The sequence below is a fragment of the Ceratotherium simum genome, chromosome 22, assembly GCF_057802395.1.
Source record: "Ceratotherium simum simum isolate JZ-2026a chromosome 22, ASM5780239v1, whole genome shotgun sequence".
Classification (NCBI taxonomy): Eukaryota; Metazoa; Chordata; class Mammalia; order Perissodactyla; family Rhinocerotidae; genus Ceratotherium; species Ceratotherium simum.
Window position 1 is genome coordinate 42027248 of NC_141921.1, and position 15178 is coordinate 42042425.

Sequence of the window (15178 nt, forward strand, 5' to 3'; positions counted from 1 at the left end):
AATTCACAGAATTTATTGAGCACCTGCTGTGTGCCAGGCATCGTTTTAAATTCTTTGTCTTCATCTAATGTCAGTAAAGCTCTCGGCAGGGTAACACCAGTAAGGAGTAACACCAGTGCCCTGGGTTACACTGGGACCCAGCAGGAGGTGCTTGCAAGGGTGAACACGTGGGGCCCAGAGATATCCACACAGCCCACCCCCTGCCTGGTGGCCGGGCCTCCAGGGGAAGCTAGCAGTACTGGAGGGCTGCTGGGGTGATGTCTGCAGCTCCTTGAGGGGTCTCTCCCATGACCCTGGTTCTACAATGGCCTGGCTCCTAAAACCCTAACCCCTCTCTCTACCTTGGACAGAAGCCATACGTGTGACACCTTCGGCAGTTCCAGGGCAGGACCTCCCATGAAACTTGCCTTCCCCCCAGAAACCACAGGGCACAGGTTGCGCTGGGAACACATTTTATTTGGCCGCATGCAGCAGGGGCAGGATCGGGGCACTGCTGGAGGCAGAAGGGTGCTCGGTTGAGGTGGGGTGGCCCTGAGAGTGGCAGTTCCAAAGGTGGGGTGGGGGCTCGGAATGCTCTCCAAGCCACGGGGAGCCTGGCATAGGCATGGAGGTGGACAGGCGGTCCTTGCAAACCCCGCTCATCCAGGGCTCACACGCCCCAGCTCTCAAATCAGGGCCCAGTCCTGGCCCTCCCCTGCCCTGGGTGACCAACTGTGCACAGGATTCCAGGGGTCTTCTGGAGAGCCCTGCTCCCACCTGGTACCCATCTGGCTTCTGGGACTTCATTGACAGTGAGGACAGGCCAGACCTGGCCTGGACCCTGCCCCACCCCAGGCCTGCCCATCTCAGGCAAGGCCTGAGCCTCTGGGCCAAAGCCTCTCTGAGCAGGCGGGCAGAGTGAGGGAGCTGGGGAGTGGTGGAACGGGGCAGAGGACGGGCCAGCAGATCTTCCACTCCCAGATCTGTCTGAGCTACATGGTCACCTCCCAGTGTCTGCACCACAGGTTTGCCAGACATCCTGACTGTCCCTGCCCCAAGGGCCCCCAAAGATGACAGAGAGAAAGGGCCCAGGAGGCGGAGGTAAAGACCCACATCTGTGTTGCCATCTGAGACCCACCCTCGGAGGAAGCTGGGGGAGGAGCCTGGGGGAACACCCTGCACCTCCCTAACCTCAGGGGCCCCTTCTCTTAAAGGGGCCCATGCAGGCCTCCCCTACCATCATTCAGGGTGAGACCTCGTGTGGAGAGCTGGCCCTCCACAGCACGTGAGTGCTGCACAAACCGAGAGGTTCCACAAAGAAGAGGTGACTGGGAGGCAAGGATGAACTAGGAGGTCAGAGGGAGCCTGGCCTCTACCTCCCATTCCCAAGTCCAGCCTTCTCAGATAGCAGTTTACCAGTCAGGGTTCGGCGGATTGGGGCTTGAGGGCATCAGGGCAGCGGGGGCCTGATGGTGATGCTGCTGTTGGTGACCCTCGGGCCGTACCAGCCGGCCCAGTAGTGAGTGTCCACGCCGCCGTGCTGAAACCAGATGTAGCGGACGCCGGGTGGGTAGTTGGAGAACGTGTGGGAGACCTGGGGGGGCAGGCAGAGGGAGGGAGAGAGGTCAGGGGAGCTGACCCTGAGGGTGGCACTGCCTGAGGGGCAGGGGAGCAAGGAAGGGGCTGAGGTCTTAGTGCTGGACCAGGAGTCGGCAGAACTGACTTCTAGTCCTAACTCTGATTTTGGGCAGACCACCTCCCCTCTCTGTGCCTCAGTTTCCTCATCTGTAAAATGGAGCAAAATCCTGCCGGGTCAATTCCACAGAATTATCTAAGTTAAGCTCAAAGGAACTGAAGGAAACTTTGCAAGCTGCCAAAGGATGTCCAGTATGGTCATCACTAGGCACATGTGATGATTTAAGTTAAAATTAATTAGAATTAGATAAAATTAAAACTCTACTCCCTTAGTCGCATGAGGAACTGGCTCTTATTAAGTGTTGAACGGTCACATGTGGCTAGTGGCTACCGTACTGGGCAGTGCAGACACACACTATTTCTATCACTGCAGAAAGTTCTGTTGGACAGCACTGGTCTAGATCAGGAGTTGGCAAACTGGCCTGTGGGGGGGGGGGCACTGCCTGTTTTTGTAAATAAAGTTTTATTGGAACACAGCCGTGTCCATTTGCTAAAGCTATTTTCACCGCAGAATGGCAGAGTTGAAGAGTTGTAGTTGTGAGGCAGTACGGCCTGCAAAGCCTAAAAATTTGTATCTAACATTTTTTTTTTTGTGAGGAAGATCGGCCCTGAGCTAACATCTGCCAATCCTCCTCTTTTTGCTGAGGAAGACTGGCCCTGGCCTAACGTCCATGCCCATCTTCCTCTACTTTATATGGGATGCTGTCACAGCACGGCTTGACAAGCGGTGCGTCGGTGCGCGCCCGGGATCCGAGCCGCCGAACCCTGGGCCGCTGCAGCGGAGTGCGCATACTTAACCGCTTGTGCCACCGGGCCAGCCCCTGTATCTAACATTTTAAGTATACATTTGCTGACCCCTGGTCTAGAGAATAATAATAACTGATACTAGTAATCAGTAATAGTTGACCTTTTTTCTTTTTTTTTGTGAGGAGATCAGCCCTGTGCTAACACCCGCCAATCCTCCTCTTTTTTTGCCGAGGAAGACGGCCCTGGGCTAACATCCGTGCCCATCCTCCTCCACTTTATATGGGACGCCACCACAGCATGGCTTGCCAAAGCAGTGCGTCGGTGCGCGCCCGGGATCCGAACCAGCGAACCCCAGGCCGCTGCAGCGGAGCGCGCGCACCCAACCGCTTGCGCCACCGGGCCGGCCCCAATAGTTGACCTTTTTGAACATGGCTTTCCCAGCATCATTTCTCTGACATCTTCAGAGCTCAGAAAAGCCAAAGCCCAGGTGAGCAGCGGCAGAGCTGGGATGTGAACCCAGGCCAGTCCGACTGCAGTCTCAGCCTCGGGCGGCGCCCCTCGCCCCCGTCCCGGCACACACACCTCCCTCCACTTGGCATCACTCTTCTGCTGGATCGTTGCCGGGTCTGGCTGGAAGGTCCCCAGAGGCGCATGCGCTGATGACAGGAGCTGAACACTCAGCTGGTACTTGGACCCGCAGTCCGGCCTGGCTGCGAACCTGCAGGCAGAGGGAGGGCCTGTCAGGGCCTCAGAGATGGGGGGCAGGGTGGGGGTGGGGCGCCTGAGTGGCAGGCCCCCCCCCAGACCCTCGCCCCAGGCACTCACCAGTCCTTGACCTCGATGTCCGGCCGTGTGGTGTCCATCAGCTCCTCCCAATACCCTTCAGCCTTGAGGTCCACCACCTGGGACTTGAGGCAGGTGCTGGGGCGGGTGGAGGGGTGGGAGGGGCTGGGGCTCACCACGAGGGCACTGGGGGGCTCGGACTGCCCCTCCCAGAGCAGGAGCGACCCCAGGGTGCAGTGACTTAGGCTTCCCCCCACCCCGAGACCCCCAGCCTTGGATCTTACTAATAAGAAGTCACGAAGTATTTCTTGACCTGGTCATTGGGGAATTCCTTCCTCTGGTCTCTAGAGAGATCCTCCACTTTCCACTCGTCGCCGCCGTTCACGTCCAGGCTCCAGAACTCAAACCCCTCTGGTGGGAAAGCAGAGTTCACATTAAAGGGAAGCCAGCCACTGGTCACCTTCCCCCAAGTGCCCCTTGTTCCAGGCTCCTCTCCCTGGATCTCGGCAGCTGCTCTCAAGCCCCATGCTGTGGGACACTGCAGACCAACGGTGCTCGCCTCGTGTTAGGTGCTTCCTGTGTGCCAGGCACCATGGTAAGTGATTTCCACTGGGAATCCTGAGACCCGTGATGATGTGAACGACCAGCCCCATTCTGTGATGGAGAACACTCTGACACCGGCCAGATAGATCTGGGTCTAGTCCGAGCTCTAGTCTGGGCTGTGTGACCTTAGGCAAGTTGCTTTCCCTCTCTGAGCCTTGGTTTTGTCCTCTGTCAACTGGGGTCAAGAACAGGAGCTGGCAAACTTTTTCTGTAAAGGGCCAAATATTTTAGGTTCTGTGGGCTACAGACTGGCTCTATCACATAGTCTTTTTTTAAAAAAAATAACCCTTTAAACCCGTAAAAACTGTTCTTAGCTCCTGGGCCAGATCTGGCTCATGGACCATAGGTGCCAACTGCTGGTCCAGAACATGGCTGTTGGGGAGTCAAGTGAGGCATCTGAAAGCTCTGGAGAGCTTGGGGTTGTCTCATCATTCTGCTCCAGAAGTGGCCACAGAATGGAGAATGAGATTCCCATCCCAGTGTCTAGCTGACAAGTTATAACACAGCAAGGGAAACAGGGAACTCTGATGACTGTAGAAGTCCTGTTTTACCTGTTGTTGTAACGTGCTGGAAAGAAGACTGGATCTCTCATTCTTCCATAAGCAAAGCCCGCTTTGCCCTCTGGGACAGTCCTACTAGCCTAGCCCTGCAGTCAGGGAATGAGGCCAACAAAATATGGCTCTGACTTCCTGGTCTTGTGTCTTGGGCACAGTTAGTCCCAACTGGCCAACATTCCCTCTCCCAGGTCACTGGGGAAGTAATCTTAAGAGTGGAATAAGAAATGTTCCTCTTGGGCCGGCCCTGTGGCTTGGTGGTTAAGCGCGCGCGCTGCGATGCTGGTGGCCCGGGTTCGGATCCCGGGTGCGCATCGAGGCACCACTTCTCCGTTCATCCTGAGGCCGAGTCCCGCATACAGCAACTAGAAGGATGTGCAGCTACGACATACAACTATCCACTGGGGCTTTGGGGGGAAAAAATAAAATAAATAAAATCTTAAAAAAAAAAAAAAGAAATGTTCCTCTTGGCCTCCGTTTGCCCTTCTGAAAAGTGGGTACACTAACAGTACCCACCTCTTAGGACTATTGTGAGAGCATTAAAGGAGTTAAACTGCCCAAAAGCCTGGCTCATAGTAAGTGCTTAATAAATGTTAGCTGGTATCCTGACAGTGTGTGTTGGGGGCATGCCAGACCCACTCTGCACCCCACCTTCAGCACACGGGTTGTGCAGGAGGTTCCTGTGGAGGCTGCGTAGGAAGTAGAAGGTCTTCCAGTCCGCCACGGGCTGGTCCCAGTCCTCGGTGATGAAGCCCTCACGCAGGCATTTGCGCTTCCAGAGGGTCACGAGGTCGATGAGGTCTCGCCAGAGGCTGCAGACCAGGCGGCAGCGCAGGAGCAGCTGGCGGGCGGGCACGTGCGTGAACAGCTCCAGCAGGATGTTCTCAGGCAGCTCGTTGATGTTCCCCGCGGCCATGGCTCTACCTTCTGGACACTCTCCTGTGGTTATTGAAAAGCTACGCTACAGACCCGGCCCCCTCCCCGGGACCTGGTATTTGCAGCACCCCGTGGTGGTGATGGAGGTTCCCATTCCAGCTCTGCCATCTACTCTCTCAGGAAAGTCACCGTGCCTCCCTGAGCCTCAGTTTCCTCCTCTGTGAAACGGGGCCAGGAGCAGTACTCACTCCTGGAGAGGGGTCAAGGAGCCTGTGACACAGCAGACGCTCAGTAAAAGGTGAGCTGTGATTTTTTTCCTGGCACCTCACAACAGCCTCTAAAGGAGGCTAAGGAGGCCAGGAGAGGTGGAAGGATCTGCCCAAGGACACAGAGACAGGAGCAGAGCGGGGAAGGAGCTCGAGTCTTCTCTGATGCTACAGCCAGGCTTTTTCAGTAGGCCAGACAATCTTTAGAGTGGAAATGACCATGCGCAGCCCCGTCCGGTGCCTTCTCCGCTCTCTCTCCCATCCTCAAAACGGAGGAGGGGGAGAGGTTCGGGGGTGGGGGTAGACGGAGGTCCAAAGGGCTCAAGCGACTTTCCCAAGACCGCGGAGGAAACGATCTGCCCAGCAGGGACTGGAGAAGGGGTGGACTAGGGGGCAAGGCCTTTCCTATACCTCCACCCCCACCCCCGTGGCTGGGCTCCAGCCCCAGGTCTCCCTGCGGCCTGCCATTTCGCGTTGTGGCTTCAAAATGTCCCTCAAAGCCGGGGCTCGGGTCCCTGGGCATCGATGGCGACCCCAGCCCGGCTCGAGGCCGCGCCGCGCACCCGGCGGCCTGGGCCCTGTCCGCGCGGGGCCGCCCTCCGCGCACTGCGGCGCAGCCGGGGACCGCTGAGCGCGCCCGCTGGACCCCGCGCGCCGCCGCGACCCCCGCGCCCACTCCCGCCGGTCACCTGCGCTCAGTCGCCGGCGCGCGATCCCGCTCGGCCGCCGGGGCTGAGCCCGCCGCGGCTTGCGCTCGCCGGAGGATGCGGCCCCGCCCCGGCCCCGCCCCCACCGTGACGTCAGAAAATCCCCCGGGGGGGCGGGGACGGAGGAGCTCTGCCCCCCTCCCCCCTTCCCCCGTCTGGGCCGCGCGCCCCGCACCCTCCGCACCGCGCAGACTCTCCCTGCCCCCTCGCCTCCTCTTCCCGGCAGCCACCCCCGGAGGGAGCTGGGAGATGCCCCAGATCGGAACCCCCCATTAAAAAAAACCGACTCCCGACCTGTCCCGGCCTCCTGGGTCGGCCGAGGAACCGGTAGCCTCAGGCTTGGGGCCGACCGCTCCGGCCTGCGGGGCGTCCGGGCGCGGGGCCAAGGCGGGGCGGGGGCGGGGGCCTTTAAGAGGCAGGGCCGGCCGGGGCCCGACCCAGACGCGGGCAGCGCCTGGACTCGCCGCCGCCGCGGGACTCCGGCAGCCCCGCAGCGCTCCGGCTCCTCCTCCTCTCGCGACCGTCCTCGCAGCGATGGACGGAGACGGTGACCCAGGTAGCCGCCGCCGCCCGCACCCACTCGCTCCAGCCCGGGAGGGGAGGCAGGGGCAGGCAGGCGAGTGGACAGAGAGGGGGCATCGGAGAGCGAGAGGGATCCCGAGACCCAGCGCCGCAAACTTTCACCCAAGCAAAGCCCTTGAGACAGTCTCAAAGAGCACGATCCTCTGGTCCCTCGGTCTGGCAGGAGGCCTCGAGAGGTGACAGGCAGGGAGGGAGGACTCCTGGGTCCCCCTTACGCAGGAAATAGCATGAGAGTAATCCCACGTTCCCACCTCCCAGCTCCTGAGGGTCTCTGGGGCCGGGGTCTGGGACGCATCTGGTATGAAGGAGGCTGCAAGCCTTCTTCTTGTATCAACTTCTTCCTTTTGCCAGCTCTGATCTGTGAGCTGCCTGAATCCCCACGGATCTCTTGGGGTTCCTGGTCTCTCGCCACCCCATCCCAGCCTTCCTCCTGGGCTCCGTTGTCTGGAGGGGCTGCCCTTTCATCTGGGTGGCTGGATGCCCAGTGGGGACCAGGCCAGCGGTGAGGGAGAGTTGGGACGCCAGCTCTTGCCGATGCTCAGGGCCCTCCGAGACTGCCCAGTCATCTTGCCTGGCACCAAAGATGCCCCCTCCTCATCCCTCAGTGTCCCCCTGGGCCTGTAGGGGTGGCCTGCTGAGTCAGGGTGGGAACAAGACCTGCAGGCGGAGTCCCTGGCCCCTTCCTCAGCAGGCCCATCTGAGAGTGGGCATGGCGTGGGGGAGGCAACAGGAGACAGACCCATGCCCACTCAGGTAGCCCAGCCCTCTCTCCTGGCCCTGAAAATCCCAGCTCCTTCAGGCCCTGGCCCCAATCCGAGGCCCCCTGGCCATACCCTTTATAGGGCCCAGAATGGGCTCCTGCTCTTTCCCAGGGCCCAGCTATTCCCTGGACTCCGGGGCCCAGTCCAGGTGAGTGATTCAGCCGCGGAGGCGGCGTCCAGGGCCCAGATAACTTTCTGACAGCAACAATGTGGGGAGTTGTGTGTGTTTGAGACAGGGTGGGGGGGCCTGTAATCAGATCTGGGGCCTAGTGTGCCAGGCCTGGGGCCAGGAGAGGGGACTGGGGGAGGTGCACCTTTCGGGGGAGCATCAGGTGTCCACCTGGGCCAGGGCAGGGCAGGGGGAGGGGTAGAGAGGTGAGGACACTGGGCCTGGCTCCCCAGAGAGCTGTGGGCAGCAGGACGGGCAGGTGATGTGGCTTCAGGGCCCAGCATTTTCCCCTCTGCCTTCCCACTATTCTGCGGAGTGACTTGGGGAAAGCCATTAGGCCCCTCTGGGCCTCAGTTTCCTTTTTGCCAAAAGGAAGGGGGTAAAGCCCCACGTCATTAAGATGTGGCAAGAAAACGCTAATAATGGAGGGAAAGTGCTGAGCGCAATAAGATTCACTGAATGAGGTTTCCTGAGGACGCACTGTGTGCCCCGGGTCTCAAGAAGAGGTACACCCTGACTCAGCTCTCGGGGGGTCTGACTGTGTGGCAGGGGGAGAAAATGCTGCTGCATGGGAGGAGGTAAAGGGCTGGCAGGCTGGGGTCCCGGCAACGCCCACTTGGGTCTGGGCCCTGTCTGTTCCCTCCCCCAGTGCCCGGCCTGTTTCTACTACCGCCTCGGCCTTCCAGGCTCTGGCCCTTAGGAACCCCCCATCCTAGGTCTGAAAGCGGTGGCCGCCCCCCTCACCCAGAGTGGCCCTGTCTCCCCCCCACTCTCTCTCCCTCCTCCAGAGACACTGGGCACTTGGTATCTGCTTACTCAAGGCTTTGATGGCCCAGCTGAGGCCGGCTGGGATCCAGGGGCCAGTCTAGCCTGAGGCTCCTGACACCTGTCCACATCCTTACAATTCAGCATGCCCTTGCCCCTCCTCGGGGGAGTGAACATCAGCACTGTCCAAATGGTCTGGCACAATGATTACCCCACTTTACAGATGAGGAAACTGAGGGCCAGGGATAGGAAAAGGAGGAGGAAGAAACCTTCCTTCCCCACGCACGTATTACATGGTCTCTTTTAACAGCCCCTCTTCCCCATCCCCAAGTCACACAGCTGGGGCTGGTGGGGTTCCACCCCTGTTCTCCCTTCCCTTCAGGCCTCGGATCCCATGTCCCCTGCCCTAACACTAGCAGTGTGACTTTTGGCAAGTCACTTCACGTCTCTGAGCCTGAGCATTTTCATCTGCAAAATCACAATCCTCACAGTGCCTCCTAATTCAATGGATCATTTTATCGAGGCTGGTGGTTAAAGGTGGCCCTGGAGCCGGACTGCCTGGGTTCAAATCCAGGCTCCAACTGCTCATTCGCTGTGTGATCCTGGTCGTTTCCTCCGCCTGTGCCTCAGTTTCCTCATCCGTGAAATAGGGATGGCAACAGGAACAACCTCACAGAGATGCTGTGAGGATTTAAAGAGTACATGACGTTAAAATGCTTAGAGCAGTGCCTGACACTTACTAAGTGCCCAGTAAACATTAGCTGCTGCCCGTGTGCCAGGCAGGGTGCCAGATGCCAGGCACTGGGGATGAGGCAGTGAGTTTCCCAGCCCCCGTTCCTGCCCTCATGCCCTCAGTCTAGTCCTGAGAAAAGTGTTCATAAACCATCACACCCTGGGACAAAAGCTAGGAAGGACGGGAACTCGGGATGGTGAGAGGATGTCATGGGGGAAGTCTGGAGGGCTCCCCTGAGGAGGTGACGGGAGCAGGGATCTCGGAGGGTGGTTGGGAGGATGAAAGGAGTTCCTGGGTGAAACGTGAAGGCAGTGCTGTAGATGGATGCCGTTAATAATATTATCAGTTGCTGTCATCTGCTCAAGTATGGGGTTTACAGCCCCTGCAGGGGAAACTGAGGCCTCTGAGGCCGCTCTTCGGACTTGGGGCTGGTCTGCGCCCCGGCCCCCGTAGGCCTCCTCCGAGGGGCCCCAGCTGCGGATGGTCCGAGGGTGGGTGGGGGCGGATACCCGACACTCGCGGTTCTGGGCCGTGGAGGGGGACAGTCTGGGGGGCGTCACAGCCCTCCCCCGCCCCTCCCGCAGAGAGCGTGGGCCAGCCGGAGGAGGCGAGCCCGGAGGAGCAGCAGGAGGAGGCGAGCGCGGAGGAGGCGAGCGCCGGCGAGGAGCGGCCCGCGGAGGAGGAGGAGGAGGCGGCCTACCTGGACGAGCTGCCCGAGCCGCTGCTGCTGCGCGTGCTGGCCGAGCTGCCGGCCGCCGAGCTGGTGCAGGCCTGCCGCCTGGTGTGCCTGCGCTGGAAGGAGCTGGTGGACGGCGCCCCCCTGTGGCTGCTCAAGTGCCAGCAGGAGGGGCTGGTGCCCGCGGGCGGCGCCGAGGACGAGCGCGACCACTGGCAGCAGTTCTACTTCCTGAGCAAGAGGCGGCGCAACCTGCTGCGCAACCCGTGCGGGGAAGGTGAGGGGTCACGCCCCGTTACCTGGGCTGGGGAGCTCAGTTTCTCCATCTGTAAAATGGGCCAGCCTGCTTGGAGGGTCAAGTGAGATAACGCTCTTGGCGCAGTGCCCAGCACAGAGTAGCCCCAATAAATACTGTACTGTTATCTCCCCGCCGCCTGCTCCCTCGGGGTCTCTTTCCCGGCTCCTTCCACCCTCAGTGAGCTGGGGCAGGACAGGCCCTGTGGAGGACCGTCCCAGGGGGCAGAATCTGGGGACAAACGGGAAGCGCTTACCATTCCCCCCCCATCACCTGCCCACCGCGACACCATGAGATAGCACGTGCGCCCGGCCCCCCACTACAGGGGCGAAAGCTAGCGCCGCTGCACCGTCAGCGGGGACTGGGTGACCAGGGTGGGGCTGTCGTGTTCCTGCAGAGGACTTGGAGGGCTGGTGCGACGTGGAGCACGGTGGGGACGGCTGGAGGGTGGAGGAGCTGCCCGGAGACTGTGGGGTGGAGTTCGTCCACGACGACAGCGTCAAGAAGTTCTTCGCCTCCTCCTTTGAGTAAGGAGAGGGTCATGGAGGGGAGGAGGGGGAGGGGCCTCCACTCCGTCCTGACTCAGTTCCCCCAGGTGGTGTCGCAAAGCGCAGGTCATCGACCTGCAGGCTGAGGGCTACTGGGAGGAGCTGCTGGACACCACTCAGCCGGCCATCGTGGTGAAGGACTGGTGAGGGGCGGTGGGAGCCGGGCTGGGGCTCTGCGGGGCTTTGGGGGAAACAGGGGGAGGGGCAAACGAGCCACGGGTTTTCAGGAGAAGGTGGAAGTCCACCGCCCTTCCTGAGTTTTAATGTTGGCATGTTTTTTGTGTTTTAATATCCATCTGTGGTCCAAACAAAACGTGTCTCTGTGGGCTGGCTTTGGCCCCAAGGTTGGGTCTGGGCCACCTGGGGTTTAGTCCTGGGGCGGGTCACTTTCTCTCTCTGGCCTCAGCTTCCCTGTCTGTAAAATGGGGCCATGGGCAGTCGCGGCCGGCAGGGCTACCTTCCGCAGAAGGCCGGCCGCGGTACCGCTCGGCAGGGCTGAGGCCGGCCCGGCTCCCTCCCCCGGGGCAGGTACTCGGGCCGCAGCGACGCCGGCTGCCTGTACGAGCTCACGGTGAAGCTGCTGTCGGAGCACGAGGACGTGCTGGCCGAGTTCGACAGCGGGCAGGTGGCAGTGCCGCCGGACAGCGACGACGCGGGCTGGATCGAGGTGAGGCGGGGAGGGGGGGCGGGGGCGGCGGCGGCGGGGCGGGGCCTGGGCGCGGGGGGCGGGGCTCGTGGGCCCCGCCCACTGGAGCGGGAGAGCCGCGGTGGGCCGACCCGGGGCTCAGAAATCCAGGCGGGTGGAGACGGGTCGTCGCGCCCGGAGTGGGGTCGCTGGCGGAGGCCTCAGGGTCCGAGCTGACCTCCCTACCCGGCCCCCCCAGATCTCCCACACCTTCACCGACTACGGGCCCGGCGTCCGCTTCGTCCGCTTCGAGCACGGGGGGCAGGACTCCGTCTACTGGAAGGGCTGGTTCGGGGCCCGGGTGACCAACAGCAGCGTGTGGGTGGAGCCCTGAGTGACCCCTCCTGCGGCCTCCCCCAGCTGCCCTACCTGGGCAAAGGCCCGGGGTAGACAGCCTTAGTCAGTAGCATCCTCACCTTCCCCACCCCCATGCACTCCTCTCCCGCCCCTCACTCCAAGCCCAGCCCCCACACCGGGAGAGAGGGTTTGGTTGGCATATATTTGCGTCTAGAACAGGAGATGGGTGAGGGCGTGGGCCTGGTCCGGGCCCACCGCTGAATCCCCCGCACCTAGCACAGTGCCTGCCACAAAGTGGGCGCTCAATAAATATTATTTGTCCAAGGAAGGATGAATGAACAAACGGATGAATGAACACCCTTCCCTACCCATCCTTCTCTGTCTCCTGAGGGCCCCTGGCCCAGCCTGGAAAAATACTTGGTGGGGCTCCAGCTGCTCGGGTTTCCAGGCGCCCTTGGGCCAGTGCAGAGCTGGCCAGGCCTGGGCTGGCCGGACAAAGGCTGGGATTGTGAGGCCAAGGAGCCGGGAGCTGGGCCTGGCGCCTGACTGACACCCAAGCTGCCCAGAGGCCAGAAGAGGGTGTGTGAGGGGGGCTGGTCTCCAGGCCTCTCTTGATCCCGCTCTCCATTCCTTTCTGAAGGCGGGATGGTGGGTGGGGCAGCATGCGGTCTGGGTGCAGATTCTCCTGGGCCCGGGGATGGATGCCAGGGGCCCAGTGGGGGATGGGGGGTGGGGGATGGGGGAGCACAGAAGGGGTCAGCTTGTGTCCCTCTTCAGTCCATGCCCGCTTCGTGCTGTCCTCCCTGATCTGGTATTGGATTGCACAGGAGTCATTAGCACCCGGTCTCATGGGTCATTTTCCAAGCCCTGCCCAGAGGCACTGGTTGGAGGGGAGGGGAGGTAGGACGGGTGTGGGGCCAAGCTCTGTGCCAGGCTCTCTCTTTCTGTGCCAGGCTCTGTGCCAGGCCTCCCCAGCAGCTCTGAAACCCAGCCCCTCCCCAGGACTCTCGGCTGCTGGTCCTGGGGGTGGTCCAGCGTCTTGAATCTGCTCTCCTCTCCAAAGTGGTGACCAATAAAATCCCCACGCCCCTTCGACTCTCCTTTGATTCTGAGCCCTGGTGCCACCTGCTGGGGCCTGCCTGCACTTGCTCACTGGTTCATTCATTCCCTCATTCATTCATTTACAATTCCTGAAGCCCCAAGGCCAGGCCAGGCTCTGTGCAGGGCCCTGAAGTTGCAGGGGTGAGTAAGACACTTCTTGTCCTGGGAAGAGTCACCAGCCTGGACACATCGAGGATGGGGCACCCTGGGAAGGGGTCTGTCCAGTGCCCTGGGGGCTCCGGTCTAATGGTGGAGGCATAGTCCCTGCTGTGGGGGCCATCCTCAGTCTGACAGGGGAGAGAAGTCCCTGAGAACTCCCAGCCTGAAGGTGGAGGCACAGCCCCTGCCCTGTGGGCCCCCTCAGTCCTTTCTAGGGGATGTCGCAGTCCGGGGGGCAGGCATCGTCCACACCCACCCAAGTTGCCGATCTGATGGGAAGAGATGCCTGGCCCTCAGGGCCCAGTTTGATGAGGAGCCATGAAGGAGGAGGGTGACCCCTGTGAGCTCCCAGGTTTTAGTAAAGGAGTAACAGGCAAGGCAATGCTTTGGGGCAGGGGACTAGGACCGGCGTGCGGGCAGCCAGATGGGGATGAGTCGGGAGAGGACCAGAGCCCACGCTGGGGCTGCAGGAGGAGGCTGGACGAGAGATGCAGTGGGCGTGAGAGCCCGGAGTCCGGGTCCGGGTGCCTGTGAGGACTAGATGTCAGGGCAGGAATATGGGTCATGAAAGGTGCTGCAGTGGGGGGAGCTCTCCCCATGGGGCATTCAGGAAGGAGGCCTGTGAGTGGCCTGGGGCCCTGGGTTGGAAATATAGGAGCCGCAGTGTCTGTGGCCAGCAGCAGAAGCAGAGGGCACTGGTGAGGGCGGGGAACAAGTGTGGAGAGAGGTAGGGGAGGCCCAGGGAAGCCTCGGCCTCTGGGGCCATGACGGGGGAGCCAGAGCAGCCAGGGGGCAGGGGGTGCGGTGAGTGGGAGGGTGCAGGCCCAGCAAGGCCACCCCCAGCCAACTACCTGCTCTCAGAGGAAGGAGCCAGAAGCCCAGAGGCCGGATTCTTTGTCCTGAGGCTGCTGTGGTCTCTCTGCAGGGCACGGGGCTCACCGAGGAGACCTGAGGGGCTCGGATAATGGGTGGTCCAGACCCCCTGTCCCTGAGTGTTTCTCACTGGAGGGACAATTAGATACACCGGTGGTATTTAGCACGGGAAGGTGAGACAGCTGCTCCCGGGTCACCAAAGGGCTGCTGCTGTGGTGGGAGGGGGGCCTGCAGGGCTCACTGCACAGGGCACGTCCTGTCACGCCACCCCCGGAACCCAGGGGAAGATGGGGAAGGGGGAGAGGGCACTGTTCTTTCCTTCTGCACAGGAGACTGAGGACAAGAGACTTTCCTGGCATGTGACACACAGTAACTGGAGAAGCACCAATTCCGATCCAGGCGCATCTGGCTCCAGAGCACGCTCTCAACCCCTCAGCTTTGTTGTCCCCTACTCTAGAGGGCAGATCCACCCGGCTGGAACCTTGACAGCCATAGGACGGTAGACACCAGCTTCCTTCAGGGAGAAACCTGCACACTGTCCAGCAGGGGGCGCCTCAGGGCCCTCTCCGACAGTGGGGATGTGGAAGCCAGAGACAGCAGACAGGCTGGGCACTTCTCTCAGTGGCACGGGGACATCAGCTAAGGGGAGAGAGGCCTGCATGTCCCCTAAGGTCCTTTCTAATCAATCGATACTGAGCACCGACTGTCTGCCAGGCAGGGATAGAAAAGACAAGGCCTCCACCTTCCTGGAATATGCAGTCTAGGGGAGAAACGTGAACACGAGCAGCTACATAAGTGAATAAGATAATTACCAACAGGATAGAGGACTTATACACACCAGGCACTACGCTAAGGGCTTTATATATATTGACTCATCGTCATAACCTTATGAAGTGGGAACTATTATTACTTCCATTTTTACAGATGAGAAAACTGAAGCACAGAGAGGTTAAGCGACTTGCCTGAGGCCACACTGCCAAAAGTAGTGGAACTGGAATTCTACTCAGCCACTTAGGCACTTGACCTCTGTAGTACAGCAAGCAAAGCAGAGAGGGAGGGTGGGAGTGCTGCCTTGGTCAAGGTGAGCAGGGAGGACCTCTCTGAGGAAGTGACATTTGAATGATGAGGAGAAACCAACCATGCAGATATCTGGGCAAAGAGCATTGCAGGAGCAGTAAGTGCAAAGGCCCTGAGGTGGGAATGAATTCATTTACAGATCAGAAAGGGAGCTAACATGGCTGGAGCTCAGTGAGCAAGTGAGGACGTGGTTTGACGTGAGGTTGGAGGTGTAGGCAGGCAATCCTGAGAGCTTCCTGAGCACCTA

At 60.6% G+C, this 15178-nt stretch overlaps 2 protein-coding genes across 2 annotated transcripts; one reads left to right on the forward strand and one right to left on the reverse strand.

Annotated features, from left to right (window-relative positions):
• Nucleotides 1-435: 435 nt before the first annotated feature.
• LOC101392870 (F-box only protein 44) lies at nucleotides 436-6251 on the reverse strand. Its single transcript, XM_087446827.1, has 6 exons — nucleotides 6193-6251; nucleotides 5013-5300; nucleotides 3489-3615; nucleotides 3247-3342; nucleotides 3004-3139; nucleotides 436-1573 (listed from the first exon to the last, which is right to left on the reverse strand). Exons 2-6 carry the CDS (start codon nucleotides 5275-5277, stop codon nucleotides 1430-1432), a joined length of 768 nt encoding a protein of 255 aa, XP_087302953.1. The 5' UTR covers nucleotides 5278-5300; nucleotides 6193-6251; the 3' UTR covers nucleotides 436-1429.
• Nucleotides 6252-6678: 427 nt separating this feature from the next.
• Nucleotides 6679-12050, forward strand: FBXO2 (F-box protein 2). Its single transcript, XM_004425582.2, has 6 exons — nucleotides 6679-6766; nucleotides 9805-10173; nucleotides 10589-10718; nucleotides 10787-10882; nucleotides 11268-11406; nucleotides 11624-12050. The coding sequence occupies exons 1-6, from the start codon at nucleotides 6745-6747 to the stop codon at nucleotides 11756-11758; spliced, it is 891 nt and encodes a 296-aa protein (XP_004425639.1). The 5' UTR covers nucleotides 6679-6744; the 3' UTR covers nucleotides 11759-12050.
• The last annotated feature ends 3128 nt before the right edge of the window (nucleotides 12051-15178 follow it).